At 37.1% G+C, this 13,477-nt stretch overlaps 1 protein-coding gene across 6 annotated transcripts in view; it reads left to right on the plus strand.

Annotated features, from left to right (window-relative positions):
- The window catches only part of LOC127629228 (agrin-like), a 393,795-nt gene that overhangs the window by 346,613 nt on the left and 33,705 nt on the right, over positions 1–13,477 (plus strand). For all 6 annotated transcript variants that reach the window (XM_052106358.1, XM_052106359.1, XM_052106360.1 and 3 more), the window contains 6 exons: positions 995–1,333; positions 6,184–6,376; positions 7,360–7,575; positions 8,163–8,392; positions 11,129–11,263; positions 13,282–13,372. In XM_052106358.1, coding sequence (XP_051962318.1) covers positions 995–1,333; positions 6,184–6,376; positions 7,360–7,575; positions 8,163–8,392; positions 11,129–11,263; positions 13,282–13,372 — 1,204 coding nt within the window. The remainder of the gene's footprint in view (positions 1–994; positions 1,334–6,183; positions 6,377–7,359; positions 7,576–8,162; positions 8,393–11,128; positions 11,264–13,281; positions 13,373–13,477) is intronic.

The following is a 13,477-nucleotide window of genomic DNA, read 5'->3' on the forward strand; positions in this document are numbered from 1 at the left end:
CTATCCCTGTAAGGTACAATATTTGGCCCTTTAAGTTTATTTTCAGGGTGCATATTTTATTCCAAATCATATAAAAACATATAGCATTGTCCATTTATATCATATATGTCCAGTTAAAAAAAATATTAAATAAAGTTCTCATTCTTAAGCTGTTACCTATAAAATCACATCAACAGCAGCTGTAAATTCTAGACTTTCTACCATTGCAGTATATTTTGATGTATGTAGGTTTATGTTTAAGGTTTTGAACTTGTTGGAAGTGTTTTCTTCACAGTCACCATTTTCAGAGTTGATTTTGTTTAAATTTTTTCATTAAAAGAAAATCACACTAGCTACACATTCAACAACACTTGCTACTTAAACAGATCTCACAGCTTTAAACAGCTATGTTGCTGTTTAAAGCTGTGAGTAAAGGCAGCAGTGGGAGACAGGGTGGTGGTGGGAGTTGTGACAGATGCCACTGTGGTTGTGGTGGTGGAGAAGAATGGAACAGCTGAAAGACCTAATAGAGAAAGGTCTTGCCCAACCACCACCAGGTGACTATTCACCAGCCGCAAGACCACCACAGCAGCTCCATCCATCACTTCTACAACTCAGGCCCCCACCACCACATTCTCATTGAGGACCAGGGAAGTGGAACACGCCACCAGACCATGTGGCATTTTTAGGACAACAAAGGGTCAATATGGAGGCACTAAATCCATAATATTTACTTGACAGGACTAGATAGAACATTGTGAAATATACTGTATCAAATGCTGAATAACAGATAAAAAACAAAACTAAAAAAATCAGAGGAATTCACTGCGAGGACTTTTTTTGCCCTGATGGTAACCCAGTCTAAATTGCTTTTTTCTCTTTTCTCTTTTGCTCTTGCCTTCTTTTGTTGAGCGTGATTGCTCTTGAAGCTGGCATTTGATAACCATGAGTGCTCACAGGACTCTGTCAATGACCTACATTTCTTTTATTCCCTATATCTCTCTTTCTGTATTAGGTCTTTCAGCTGTTCCATTCTTCACCACCACCACAACCACAGTGGCATCTGTCACAACTCCCACCACCACCCTGTCTCCCACTGCTGCCTTTACAACGCTCCGCCCAACCACCACCAGGCGACTATTCACCAGCCGCAAGACCACCACAGCAGCTCCATCCATCACTTCTACAACTCAGGCCCCCACCACCACATTCTCATTGAGGACCAGGCCAGTGGAACACGCCACCAGACCATGTGACTCACAGCCTTGCCGTCATGGTGGAACCTGCGAAGAGGAAAGGAATGGCTTTACCTGCATCTGTCCTGCTGGAAGAGGAGGAGCCGTGTGCGAGAAAGGTGATGAGAACTAAAATACAAGAAAACAAAAAACTGCTGTATATACAGTATTACAGATCACATCAAATCAAATCAGAGACAACAAGATTGGTTAATCTCTTTAAAGCATTTCCAGGTCGAATTTCACCGCAAAAAGAAAAGAAATAAATTATGTTTCGCATTAAGAAAAGGAAGCTGATTTTTAGAACCATTTACATTTTTTCGCATTATGACAAAATTAATCACATTTTCCCCCAAACGTGTCTTTACTAATTTACTTTTTAGGATTTTTTAATTCCCATTATTCTGCAAGGTGATTCTTGTTTGATTGTACGGAGCCCCTTTAAAATATAGGGCCGGATTTTTTTAGTTTTTTTTAAAGTAGATTTACATGCCATCGCTATAAACTTTGCGTTCCCCAGAATACGTTTTGCATGCCCACGCAATAGTTTGTGTTCTACAGTAAGCATATTTTAACCATGATATTCAGTGTGAAACTATTAAGGAAAAGGAAAACAATGGGAATAAAAATCATAATTTTGTGGTTACTATGGTTTTACAAACAAATACTATGGTTCAAATATGGTATTTTTTGTAAAACCATAGTAACCACAATATAAAACATGGTTAATCTCTTGTAAAATGTCTCGGTTACTTACATAACCTTGGTTCCCTGAGGGAAACAGACGCACCATATGATCGCTATGGGACACTGTCTGAGTGTCACATGGTCTGAAGCCCTTATACAATCATGCCAATTTATTGGCTGATGGCACTTAAGCGATGCCTCGGGTTTTCAGATTTTCTGCAAAAGGCATGCGCCTATGCAGCTGCTAGAGAGTATGGCCAGCTACGCAGCATCTTGTTCCCCTCAGGGAAACAAGGTTACATAAATAAGTGAGACATTTCCTTTTGTTGAACTCGAGATGCATATGAACGCTATGGGAATGAAATACAGTTGAAGTCAGAAGTTTACATACTCTTAGGTTGAAGTCATCAAAACTACATTCTTTTACAACTGCATATAACACTGCACAGATTTAATATTAGCAAACTATAGTTTTGGCAAGTCGTTTAGGACATCTACTTTGTGCATGACACAAGTAATTTTTCCAGAAATTGTTTACAGAGAGATTGTTTCACTTTTAATTGACTATATCACAATTCCAGTGGGTCAGAAGTTTAACTGTGCCTTTAAGCAGCTTGGAAAATTCGACAAAATGATGTCAAGCCTTTAGACAATTAGCCAATTAGCTTCTGATAGGAGGTGTACTGAATTGGAGGTGTACCTGTGGATGTATTTTAAGGCCTACCTTCAAACTCAGTACCTCTTTGCTTGACATCATGGGAAAATCTAAAGAAATCAGCCAAGACCTCAGCAAAAAAACTTGTGGACCTCCTCAAGTTTGGTTCATCCTTGGGAGCAATTTCCAAATGCATGAAGGTACCACATTCATCTGTACAAATGGTAGTACGCAAGTATAAACACCATGGGACCACACAGCCATCATACCACTCAGGAAGGAGATGCATTCTGTCTCCTAGAGATGAACGTAGTTTGGTCTGAAAAGTGCAAATCAATGCCAGAACAAGAGCAAAGGACCTTGTGTAGATGCTGGAAGAAACAGGTAGACAAGAATCTATATCCACAGTAAAAACGAGTTCTATATCAACATAACATGAAAGGCTGATCAGTAAGGAAGAAGCCACTGCTCCAAAACCACCATAAAAAAGCCAGACTACAGTTTGCAAGTGCACATGAGGACAAAGATCTTACTTTTTGGAGAAATGTCCTCTGGTCTAATGAAACAAAAAATTTACTGTTTGGCCATAATGACCACCTTTTGTTTGGAGGAAAAAGGATGAGGCTTGAAAGCCGAAGAACATCATCCCAACCGTGAAGCATAGTGGCAGCAGCATCAAGTTGTGGGGGGTAATCGAGGGAAAGTCCAAACGGAGAGATAGCAGTTCACGTCTCTTCTCTTGCCAGAGCGCCTGTGTGAACTACATAACGGGCAACAGAGGAAAATAAAACTAGTTAAAATACCTCACATCTCCTGATAAAATCCAGAGAGAATAATGGCACAGACAAATCACACCCTGCGTTGTTTCGCCATCCCTCAGTTGGGTAATATTCTCTTATTCCAGCTCCCTCGTTCTGCGGCTGGAATCATCAGTACATGCATGATCCCCTCTGATGCACACAGCGCTTCGAACAGGGAAGGGAGAGAGAGAGAGAGAGAGAGAGAGAGAGAGAGAAAGAAAGAGAGGCCGTGGACACTCCTCCATTGCCTTATTCATGTGCATTCTCCCAGAACAACACAGATAAAGACAACAGGGACAAAGGGGCACATTTTGTTTATTCACTGAGAATTCTCTTTTAGAGTTTTTTAATGGCGATGGCTCACGACTGGCATGGTCTCTCGCACACTTTGTTTATCAGTAAATGGCCACCGTGTTAGGATTCAGAGCATGTCCGACGAGACGCTTTCCAGCCAGGGGAGGGTGACAAACACAAGGAGTATTTAATGGAGCCTGTGAAGGAGCTCCCTAGGAGGCATTGCTTAAGTGCCATCAGCCAATAAATTGGCAGGATTGTATTAGGGCTTCAGACCATGTGACACTCGGATGGTGTCCCATAGCGATCATAAGCAGCTCGAGTTCCACGAAAGGTAATATTTATATACTATATGGATACAGTGTGTTAAAACCATAATATTTTAAATGTATTATAAAATTATTAAAGAATATATTTATAAAATATGGTTACTTTTCATAGTTACCACTGTACAATATATACATGATTTTACTACAGTATACTGTATCCATATAGTAACCTATATGATATAGAGATTAAAACTATAGATTAACCATGATTCATTTTGAGATTACTATGATTTTACTACAAACACCATGGTACTTGTAGTAAAAACATAGTTTAAGAATTATGATTTTTATTACCATTGTATATTATTCAAGAATATTATTATTATTATTATTTAGTATTAACATTTAGGCATAGTTGAATTATTCATTCAAAAGTGATTGACATACTTTTCATTCAAATTGCAGTCCTGCTGTGGCACTGAGGAAAATTTTTGCTCTCTTCATTCTCTCTGTTGGTGGTATTGGGATATGAAACTACCTTTTGCAACTGTGTCAGGTTATAATTGACACTAATTACATCGATGAACTTTAGCTGGTATCAAACCACTGTGAGCTGAAAAAAGCCACTAATTAAAGCCTTGTAAGCAGCCCCCAAACACTCTCTCTGATCAATCGGCCAATTAAAGACTGATGAAGAGAGAAAGCTTCATCAGCCTTGCATTCTCCTGAGAAAAGGGGTGAGAGACAGCCGAGAGAAAGTGAGAGAGGTGTTGATAAATGTTGATAAATGAACATGGGGATTCTCTGTCTGGAATGTAAATGTCTTACTGAGAAAAGTTCAGAGAGACTATGCAGTTTCTCAAAGAACTACTCATTTCGGGTCTCTAAAGGGCTGTTCAGTCATGATGTCAATTTGTAGGTAAACCTGGAAGGCTTATTCTCCATGTGTTTCCTCTTGAATTTCCAATAGGTTTTTAGAATAGCAGCTTCCAAGCATTTAAATGCATGTTTACAAAACATCCTTGTAGTAGTTGTAGTGCTTCTTAGCAACTTGCATTCAAAAACAGCTTAAAAATGCACTTTTAATATATGACTGTGTGTAAAAGCTTTAAAATCTCTTCAAGTTAATTAAAATACAGGCCTTATTTTATTCATAAACAGAAAATCGCTGGTCTAAAAACTTTTATAATTTGAAAACCCTATAAGGGAACCATTTTTTTTATCAGATTAATAAAACTAATTGCTAATTAATTTATCAAATTAATTGCAATGAATTGCATATCAATATTTACTGTGAAAGGTCCCCCAAAAAATATAATTTATTATATGCAGTGATTAGCGGATATCTAAAATAAATATCATAATTGAGATTCAAATTAGGGCTGTCAATCAATTCAAAATTTTAATTGAATTAATTACATGATGGACCTCCAAATAAAGATAATATAGTATAGAATTAAATTAATTATAAATAGAATATAAAATAAATATTATAATTCAGTTAATTCAAATACATTATATTATATGCATACAGACAAATAAAGCATTTAGATAATACACTTTAAAGTCAAAATATTGTTTGTTTTATTTCCATATCATTGAACATAAACCTATTATTGATCTATTTCCATCTGTGCTATTTTTAATAGCTAATTTATATAAGAGCGCTTTCATAGTGTCTCACTTTGTTTGTCGCATTTCACTAGTTTTCAGCATTTTTAGTCATAAGTGCTGTGTTTTTTGGGATGTGTCAAGAAACTTTGAAAAACACATCTTAGGATACCTGCATTCTGTTGTGCTCTGCCCAGCTGTCATTGAACTTGTCTGCTTGTTAGTTTGATGAGGCGTGTTTCCTGTACAGCTTGAGCGCTGACTGCCCCCTACTGCTATAGATTCGCTAAAACATTAAGGCTGAATTGCTCCGATGGTAGGAACAGGCATGATTAATTTGTTCATTTTTAAACACGTTAGTTTTCATGAAATTAATCACACTAAATGAACACTTTAAATCGGCAGCCCTGCTAATTATCGTGCAGGCTTTGGGATGACAAACTGATTTGTTTTGCACCCTAGGGCTTTTAGCAAACACAACCTTATACATCATTGTTCCACAGGGGTATCAGTGTTATTTGAAGTAGATACACTTCAGTAGAGTTTTGTTTGTGGGCTCTATCGGTGGAGAACAGACTGTTAAGAGATTGGAGGCCTGTTTGAGACCCTCTGATAACCTTCTTTATCTGTTTTATACCTTCTGTCCTACTCAGTTATAAAGTACTTCATCCCATCCTTTGGTGGCAAGTCTTACCTGGCATTCCCAACTATGAGGGCCTACCATACTGTGCGTATTGCCATGGAGTTTAGAACATCGGAAATGACAGGGATATTGCTCTATAATGGCCAAACTGGCAAAAAGGACTTTCTATCTCTGGCACTGATTGGAGGAAAGGTTGAACTTAGGTAAGTAACAGAAAGAAAAAATGTAATTGATAGGGTAATGAATCGAGAACCATTCTTATTCAGAATTTTAAAAAAAATAACAAAAAAATGCTGACATGTATTTGTTGTTTCATGTTGTACTTTGAACTTTAGTTTGTGAAACTTAAATCAGTGTAACTACTTTCTGGTTATTCAATATGACAACATGTAGTTAAAGATGCACATTATTAATATTAAATTATATTAAAATACTATTATGTTTAGCATTTTTGATTCTAATATACAGTATATTTACAAAATCCAAGCAGAAAATGGTCAATTGTTGTTTGGACCCATTGTTTGGCACTTCCTCAGAAGTACTAAAAATCATTAATGGAATTGTTTATAAATCGGAATTTAAATGGTAACCAGAATTGTTCAATTTCTGATTATTTACTCACCCTCATGCCATCCCGGACTTCTGCAGAAGACACATGAAGATTTTTAGGAGAATATTTCAGCTCTCTAGGTCCTCACAATGCAAGAGAAAGGTGACCAGAACTCAGATGGTCTAAAAAGGACATAAAGCCAGCATTAAAGTAATCCACACGACTCCAGTGGTTAAATCCATGTCTTCAGAAGCGATTGGATAGGTGTGGGTGAGAAAGAGATTCATATTTAAGTCCTTTTTTTACTATCAATCTCCCCCTCTGACCAGCTCCAACCAGTAGATGGCTGAATGTGAAAGCAAAAGTCACTTCCACAACACAATGTGGAAATGAAATGTCCCTTTTGGACCTTCTTAGTTCTGGTTGCCATTAATTTGCTTGTGAGGATTTGCAGAGATAAAATATTATTTTAAAATCTTATTTTGTTTTCTGTTGAAGAAAGAAAGACATACACATCTGGGATGGTATGAGAGTGAGGAAATGACAAGTGAATTTAAAGGTTTGGGTGAACTATCCCTTTAAGTCTTGATTACTGTTGACACCTTATCCTCTGCTGTTTCTTTTTCCTGCATGAAGATTTAACACAGGTTCTGGTACAGCTTCAGTGGTCAGTAAGGAACTGGTAAAGCCGGGTCGCTGGCATCAACTAGTGGTTATCCGTAACAGGCGTAATGCTATGCTGAGCGTGGACAATGAGCCAAGCGTCGAGGGACAAAGTCCCCCAGGCACCGATGGACTCAACCTGGACACAGACCTTTTTATCGGAGGAGTGCCTGAAGACATGATACAAGAGTAAGTGAAGTCTGATTCATCATACACACTCTAGACTGGCTCTAAATACCAGTAACAAGAGCTGAGAACAGCAACCTCTTACATGTAAATGGCCTTACTCCAGTTAGAAGCCTTTATGAAACAATATGGAGAGAAATGACTTAACATGTTGACTGTTGGGAATCTTCTGTGCATGTCTGTAGAAGCCAGCCAGAAAGACTAATATGACTTAATAAGATTGTGCAGAAATAGCCAAATCAAATTAGCATCAATCAGAGATGTTTTGAAACACTACTCAAGCTTTTGTAGATTTAATTGAGCGTTTTACAGTCTGTTCTCAGTCAAGAAAACAGTGTATTTTATCAATCAGTGGGAAGAATCCATGTTGTCCTTAAGTTTTCTGTGTCATTTAGGAATTCCTTAACTATTTAGCTATAAGTTAAAGAATTAAGGAGTACTAAGAAATGTATTTAATTCAACATTTGTCAATCTGTTCATAGTGAAGTAATGAATGTATTTTCTCAACTAATTGGAAGATTCCATGTTGCTCTTAAATTTTCAAGTTTAGGAATTAAGCGTACTAACAAACAGATTTGTGTGTTTTGCAGTGTAAAGGAGAGGATATTGGTGGCCACAGGCCTGGTGGGCTGCGTCCGCATGCTGGACGTCAACAATTACGTCTATAACCTGCAGGAGAACGGCAACGGTGTTCTGTATGGCTCGGGTGTGGGCGAATGCGGCAACAACCCCTGCTTGCCGAACCCCTGCCAAAACGGAGCCTCCTGCCAGGTCAAAGAAGCTGAGATGTTCCACTGCAAGTGTGTCAATGGTTTCTCTGGTGGGTGCACCTTTTAACTTTTCTATATGACCTTATTATTTACAGTGCAACTTTAAAGTTACTACTTTACTCATTACTGTTACTACTATGCGACACCGTCGTCCATTGTTTGGACAAACGTGAAGTCCCGTACTGAACTCAAAGCATTGGTTGAGGTTCTCAGTGAGTTTTTTCAAACAGATTGTAATTTTGTTTTGTGCTGCCCTTGCCGCAGAAATGACACGCTTCAACATTGTGCAGAATTTTAAAATAAAGCTATTGCAGTGACTGTCTGTTACAATTCTGAATATCTGGACTTGACAGTATTGATAAGAGACTTGGCAGGACAAAGGATCCTTGTCTACTCAATTTTTAGCGTTACGAGTATGAAAAGACAGATGAGTATTTACCCAACATTTTAAAGGGCAGCACGGACACACACACAAGGAATATTAAAATACAGCTTCACCCGTCCTGAATATGTCCAACATGGACAGAAACCTCAAACTGAATAGGAAAATTGTCATTATTTTCAGACCAACATAGGAACTAAAGTCCAAATACAGCCATATGAATATACTGTACAGTGTTGTAATTCTTTTCCTTTTTTTCACAATATTGCATTAATATTTAAGGTCCTTCATATATTTTTATGTGTGCATTTATATAATTTCCTACAGATCACTTCCTAAAGTTTTAGACAGTTTTCCAAGGCACCATAAATTCCTGTCTAATAATATAAAACAAATTCAAGAGTGATTTTAAATTATAACTATGCACATAGTTAGTGGCTACAAGTTTGCTTCCGCATAGCAGATCATTGTGTTATTGTCCTACCTGTAAGGTACATAGTAATGTATCTACCATTTTTCATTCCCTCCATCTTTGCTCTTTCACAGCATAAAAAGGAGTCCTGAACTGTAGTCAGCCACATAGCAGAAGTTACAATATTCTCTTTGTTCATACCAGAGAATGTTTTTTTTCCATCTTGCAGTGTTGCTCCAAACTCCAATATTTTCCACTTGAAATATTGCCCACAGTAAATTGCTCTGTTGTTCTGCTCACAAGCCTTTATTGAACAACCTTTATAATAATACAGTTCAATATCTTCCACTTTATTTTAGAGCGGCAGAACTCTTCAAAATGAGGTGTGTAGGAAAATGAAGACCCTTTGAAGTTGAAGAGTACACAAAGAAGTTGGCTAGAGGGATAAATATGTGGAATAACCTTTAATGTTTAAAGAGCAGGGTTGTAAGTTGGTGGGTTGCTGCGCTGGCTCCATGATAAAACAGACTTACAGTTTGAAAGCAAGAGAGAGAGACACCTAGCCGAGTAACTCAGAACACAGCAGGAGCTTTCATTTCAGCAGGCAGTTGCTGCCTCCCATGGCGTGATCTCCTTCCTTTATGTGATTATGGGAGGATTTTGATGAGACCAGAAGCACTGACCTAAAGCTGTTTCACAGTTTCTCAAGCCAGGAGAGTGCAAGCACAGCATTCTTTTCTACAGCTTAATTTTGAATTGTAATAATGTAAAATCCTTTTAGATAATGGCCTCTCCTCAAGTGGAAATACTCACCCAGCTCTCCACACTAGCTTAACTAGGAGGGTTGGGCAAACTTCAGAATTTAAAAATGCCTCAGAATTGACTCCCTTTCAATTCATGAGTTGAATTTGAATTGAATTTTCCATGTTGACTTAGAATTGGAAACATTTAAAAAAAAAAAATAACATAGTTACACAACAGAGAACATTCATCAGTCCAACCGAACAACAAAATGGGCTGTTAAAAGTTTCCATTTTATAAGCCTGCTTCATATTGTTTAGCTGAATTTACAAAATGTTGTTGTTAATGCAAAATAATGCTCCCCTAAGCATAACCCTTATAGGGGTTTATTTGTGATAAATACATCAACCTGCTTATTACATGGCTACATACCAAATTAATAAAGAAATGGCCATGAAATGTTTATTTGCAAGAAGAGGCAGTGGAGTCTCCAGAAACAGCTGAATTCCACCTCCAGTTTTTCGCATTGGAGTTCTGTTTTGTTCTGCTTTTGACTGCACATTTATGTCTTATTACAAAACCACTGACCAAATAAATAAGTGAACATGAATCATTGATTTGAGTTTAAATGATTTTATTAGTTTACTTGTAGAGATTACAAGAATGAGATGAGAAGTATCACTTTATCCTCAAATGTGTGGTCATCTTTCAGAAATATCCTAACCCTAACTGCTAAATGGCACGATTGACTAATCAGAATCAAGTATTCCAGAGAGTCGTAGAATAATTGTAAATATAATAAAGGTTTTTATAGGTGGCATTTCAAATATTAGTTCAAACATGATTTTATCTAATATTTCTAAAAGAAAATAATAATAATATTTCTGAATGTTCTATCTAATGTTTCTGAAATACCCCATGTGTTTTGTGATAAGTTTGAGTAATTCATACAGAAAAATGTATTGTATTTTTTAAAACTACAATTACTGCAGTTACTTAATTGTATTTGAATATTATTCAATTTTAATACCACTTTCTTAAATTCAAAATCGAATTAAAATTTTGCTTCATCTTTGCTATTTCAATTTAATCTCCAGAATTGAATTGAATTGAAATTTAAAAGGCAATTTATTTCTGAATGGCACTCAACCCTCATAACTAGTCACTGGTCTGTATGAGAAGGAAAAGGAAGCTGATAAGTCCCGCAAGTGGCTTCTTTTAAATCTCAAGAACGTCAATTTCTGTTAACAGGTCCAACCTGTGCTGATACCCACAACCCCTGCGACCCCAATAAATGTCACCCATCATCACGGTGCCAAGTCCTGCCTGAGGGAGGTTACAAATGTGAATGTCCAATGGGACGTGAAGGCAAGCACTGTGAAAAAGGTAAAGCACTACAGTACATCATATTAAAAAAACAATCAGCGTATCGACTCTCCGAAGGACCAAAATGACTGTTACTTCTCAGTTGCAATTTCATTATTGATTTTTGCTGGGATTGACTGGGCCGACATGGATATTTGCTGTAGAATTATTGAGGGGTAAAAACAGGATGAGGTTATAGTAGATTGGAAAAGTGAGATTGTTAACTCTCCAGTTAACGCCAGTTGACATCTCTTGTGGATGCCATACTGTAAAATAGGCAACTGGGAAGTTGGAATTTGAAGCTAGTTTCCTTTTTACAGTATGTCTGGGTTTACATACTGAATTCGAAGATCAAATGTATGGTAGGTTGTGGGGGATTCTTCAGGCAGATTTCAGTAGTAGGGCATCCTTGGGGAGTTGGACCCTAACCAGGGAGGAGAAACTCCATTCTGCTGCCATTTTAAAGCTTTCATTAGCACTCATACTCTATTGCTTTTCCCTCTCTCTCGCCTCATTACAATTCCTACATATGTTTTAGACTGCAATCATTAGGAAAGCTGAGACCAAATTAATGCTTTGGAAACACACTCTCTCAAACACGCACACACCTGCGCAACCCACAACTGTCAAACGAAAGGGGCCAGAGAGTCACCTTTTTGACTAAGAAAGTCTCCATTAGCAGGTGATTAAAATAAATTGAGGTGAACCAGAATCAATGAGTTGAGAGCATCAATCAGACACAGTGTTTTTTATCGCTTAAATCAATGAGATGAGTAATTCTATCAGTCAGCTGCGCATCATGATTAATGGGGAGTCAGTCGGGCAAAGTGTCCAGGGAGAGTGGCTCTCTCAGATAAGAGGCTGTCTAGCACTGTTTGGCTTCTCTGAAATGACAAAATCAGACATCGTAACAGATGAACGCTCCCTACTCGAAGTGGCCAGTAGGTAAAATCCAGTGCATGGAGTGGAAGGAAATTTTTCATGCAAGCAGATTTAGAAAATTTTGGGAAACGGATGAGTATGATGTGCTTGCTTAAAATGATGACATAAGTCAAAAGACACCAGACTTTTAATAGTGACAAATATAAGTATCTGTGAAGAAGTGCAGTATGGTGGACCCAAAATTTTTCAAATAATACAGGAATTGTCTTTTTTAGTTATTTGGAAATTAATTATTATTGAAAGCAACTTTGGAAATACATATTTTTATTATGACAAAAAAAAAGATTCAAATTCATTGTTAGTTTTGTGAAAGTGCTTATCATGAAATGGTTTACATTGGTACATTTTGTTATTTTTTTATTTAATATTTTTTATTACTGTAATTGTTGCCTTTTCATGGTAAATTTGTATATTTCTTTAATTATTCATGTAATTGTTTATAAATCGATTTTTTTTAGAGTAAATTGGTACATTTATTTATTGATTTATTTAATTGTTTATTGATATTATTGATTATTGATTTCATTTCAAATGAAATTTTTACATTTATTTACTGATTTATTTATTTTTTCTGATTAAGTTATTTAATTTGGAGTGTTTTGGTTTGTCCTCCATACTGCTGATCTGTGGTGAGGTTTTTTAGTAGTGCTGTGATTGTTCAGTCCTTATCAGCAGACCTGACCTTTACTATTACATACTATTACCTTTACTATTACATGAAACAAAGTCTAAATGTGTGACCTGAATGCATGGTAGAAAAAGAAGCCTATCCTTTCTCACAGTCAACTTTGACTGCTCACTTCCTGTGTTCCCCTCTACAATAGCGAAGCTGCCACTATATTAAACAATAGCAAATTTTCTATTTAATCTTAGTCTACCATCACCAGACTGAGTATGTGCTAATCCTGTGCAATTACTACAGAATGCTTGCTGTGCCGAGTAACAGTGCTGTTTCTGGGTGTTTGTTGACGGTTATGTGTGTACGTGGGATTGTGTGGGCTATATGCTGTTTCCTTCCCTTTCATTCCCTCCAACACTTGTTATATCTGCAAGGCATAATGGGATCATGTCCTCAATAATGGATTCATATTTTTCAGTGTCAGACAAGGGAGGAGATTTTATTCCATACTTCACTGGGGACTCATATCTGGAGCTCAAAGGCCTTCATCTCTATGGCCAGGATCTCAGGTATACCTTGAAATGTTGACTATTGCTTTGAAATTTACAGTGGCCCCAATAAATATTGGGACATTTTTTGGACACTTCAGCCACAGTTAAAATGTTCACATTTCA

This window comes from Xyrauchen texanus, chromosome 35 (assembly GCF_025860055.1).
Source record: "Xyrauchen texanus isolate HMW12.3.18 chromosome 35, RBS_HiC_50CHRs, whole genome shotgun sequence".
Classification (NCBI taxonomy): Eukaryota; Metazoa; Chordata; class Actinopteri; order Cypriniformes; family Catostomidae; genus Xyrauchen; species Xyrauchen texanus.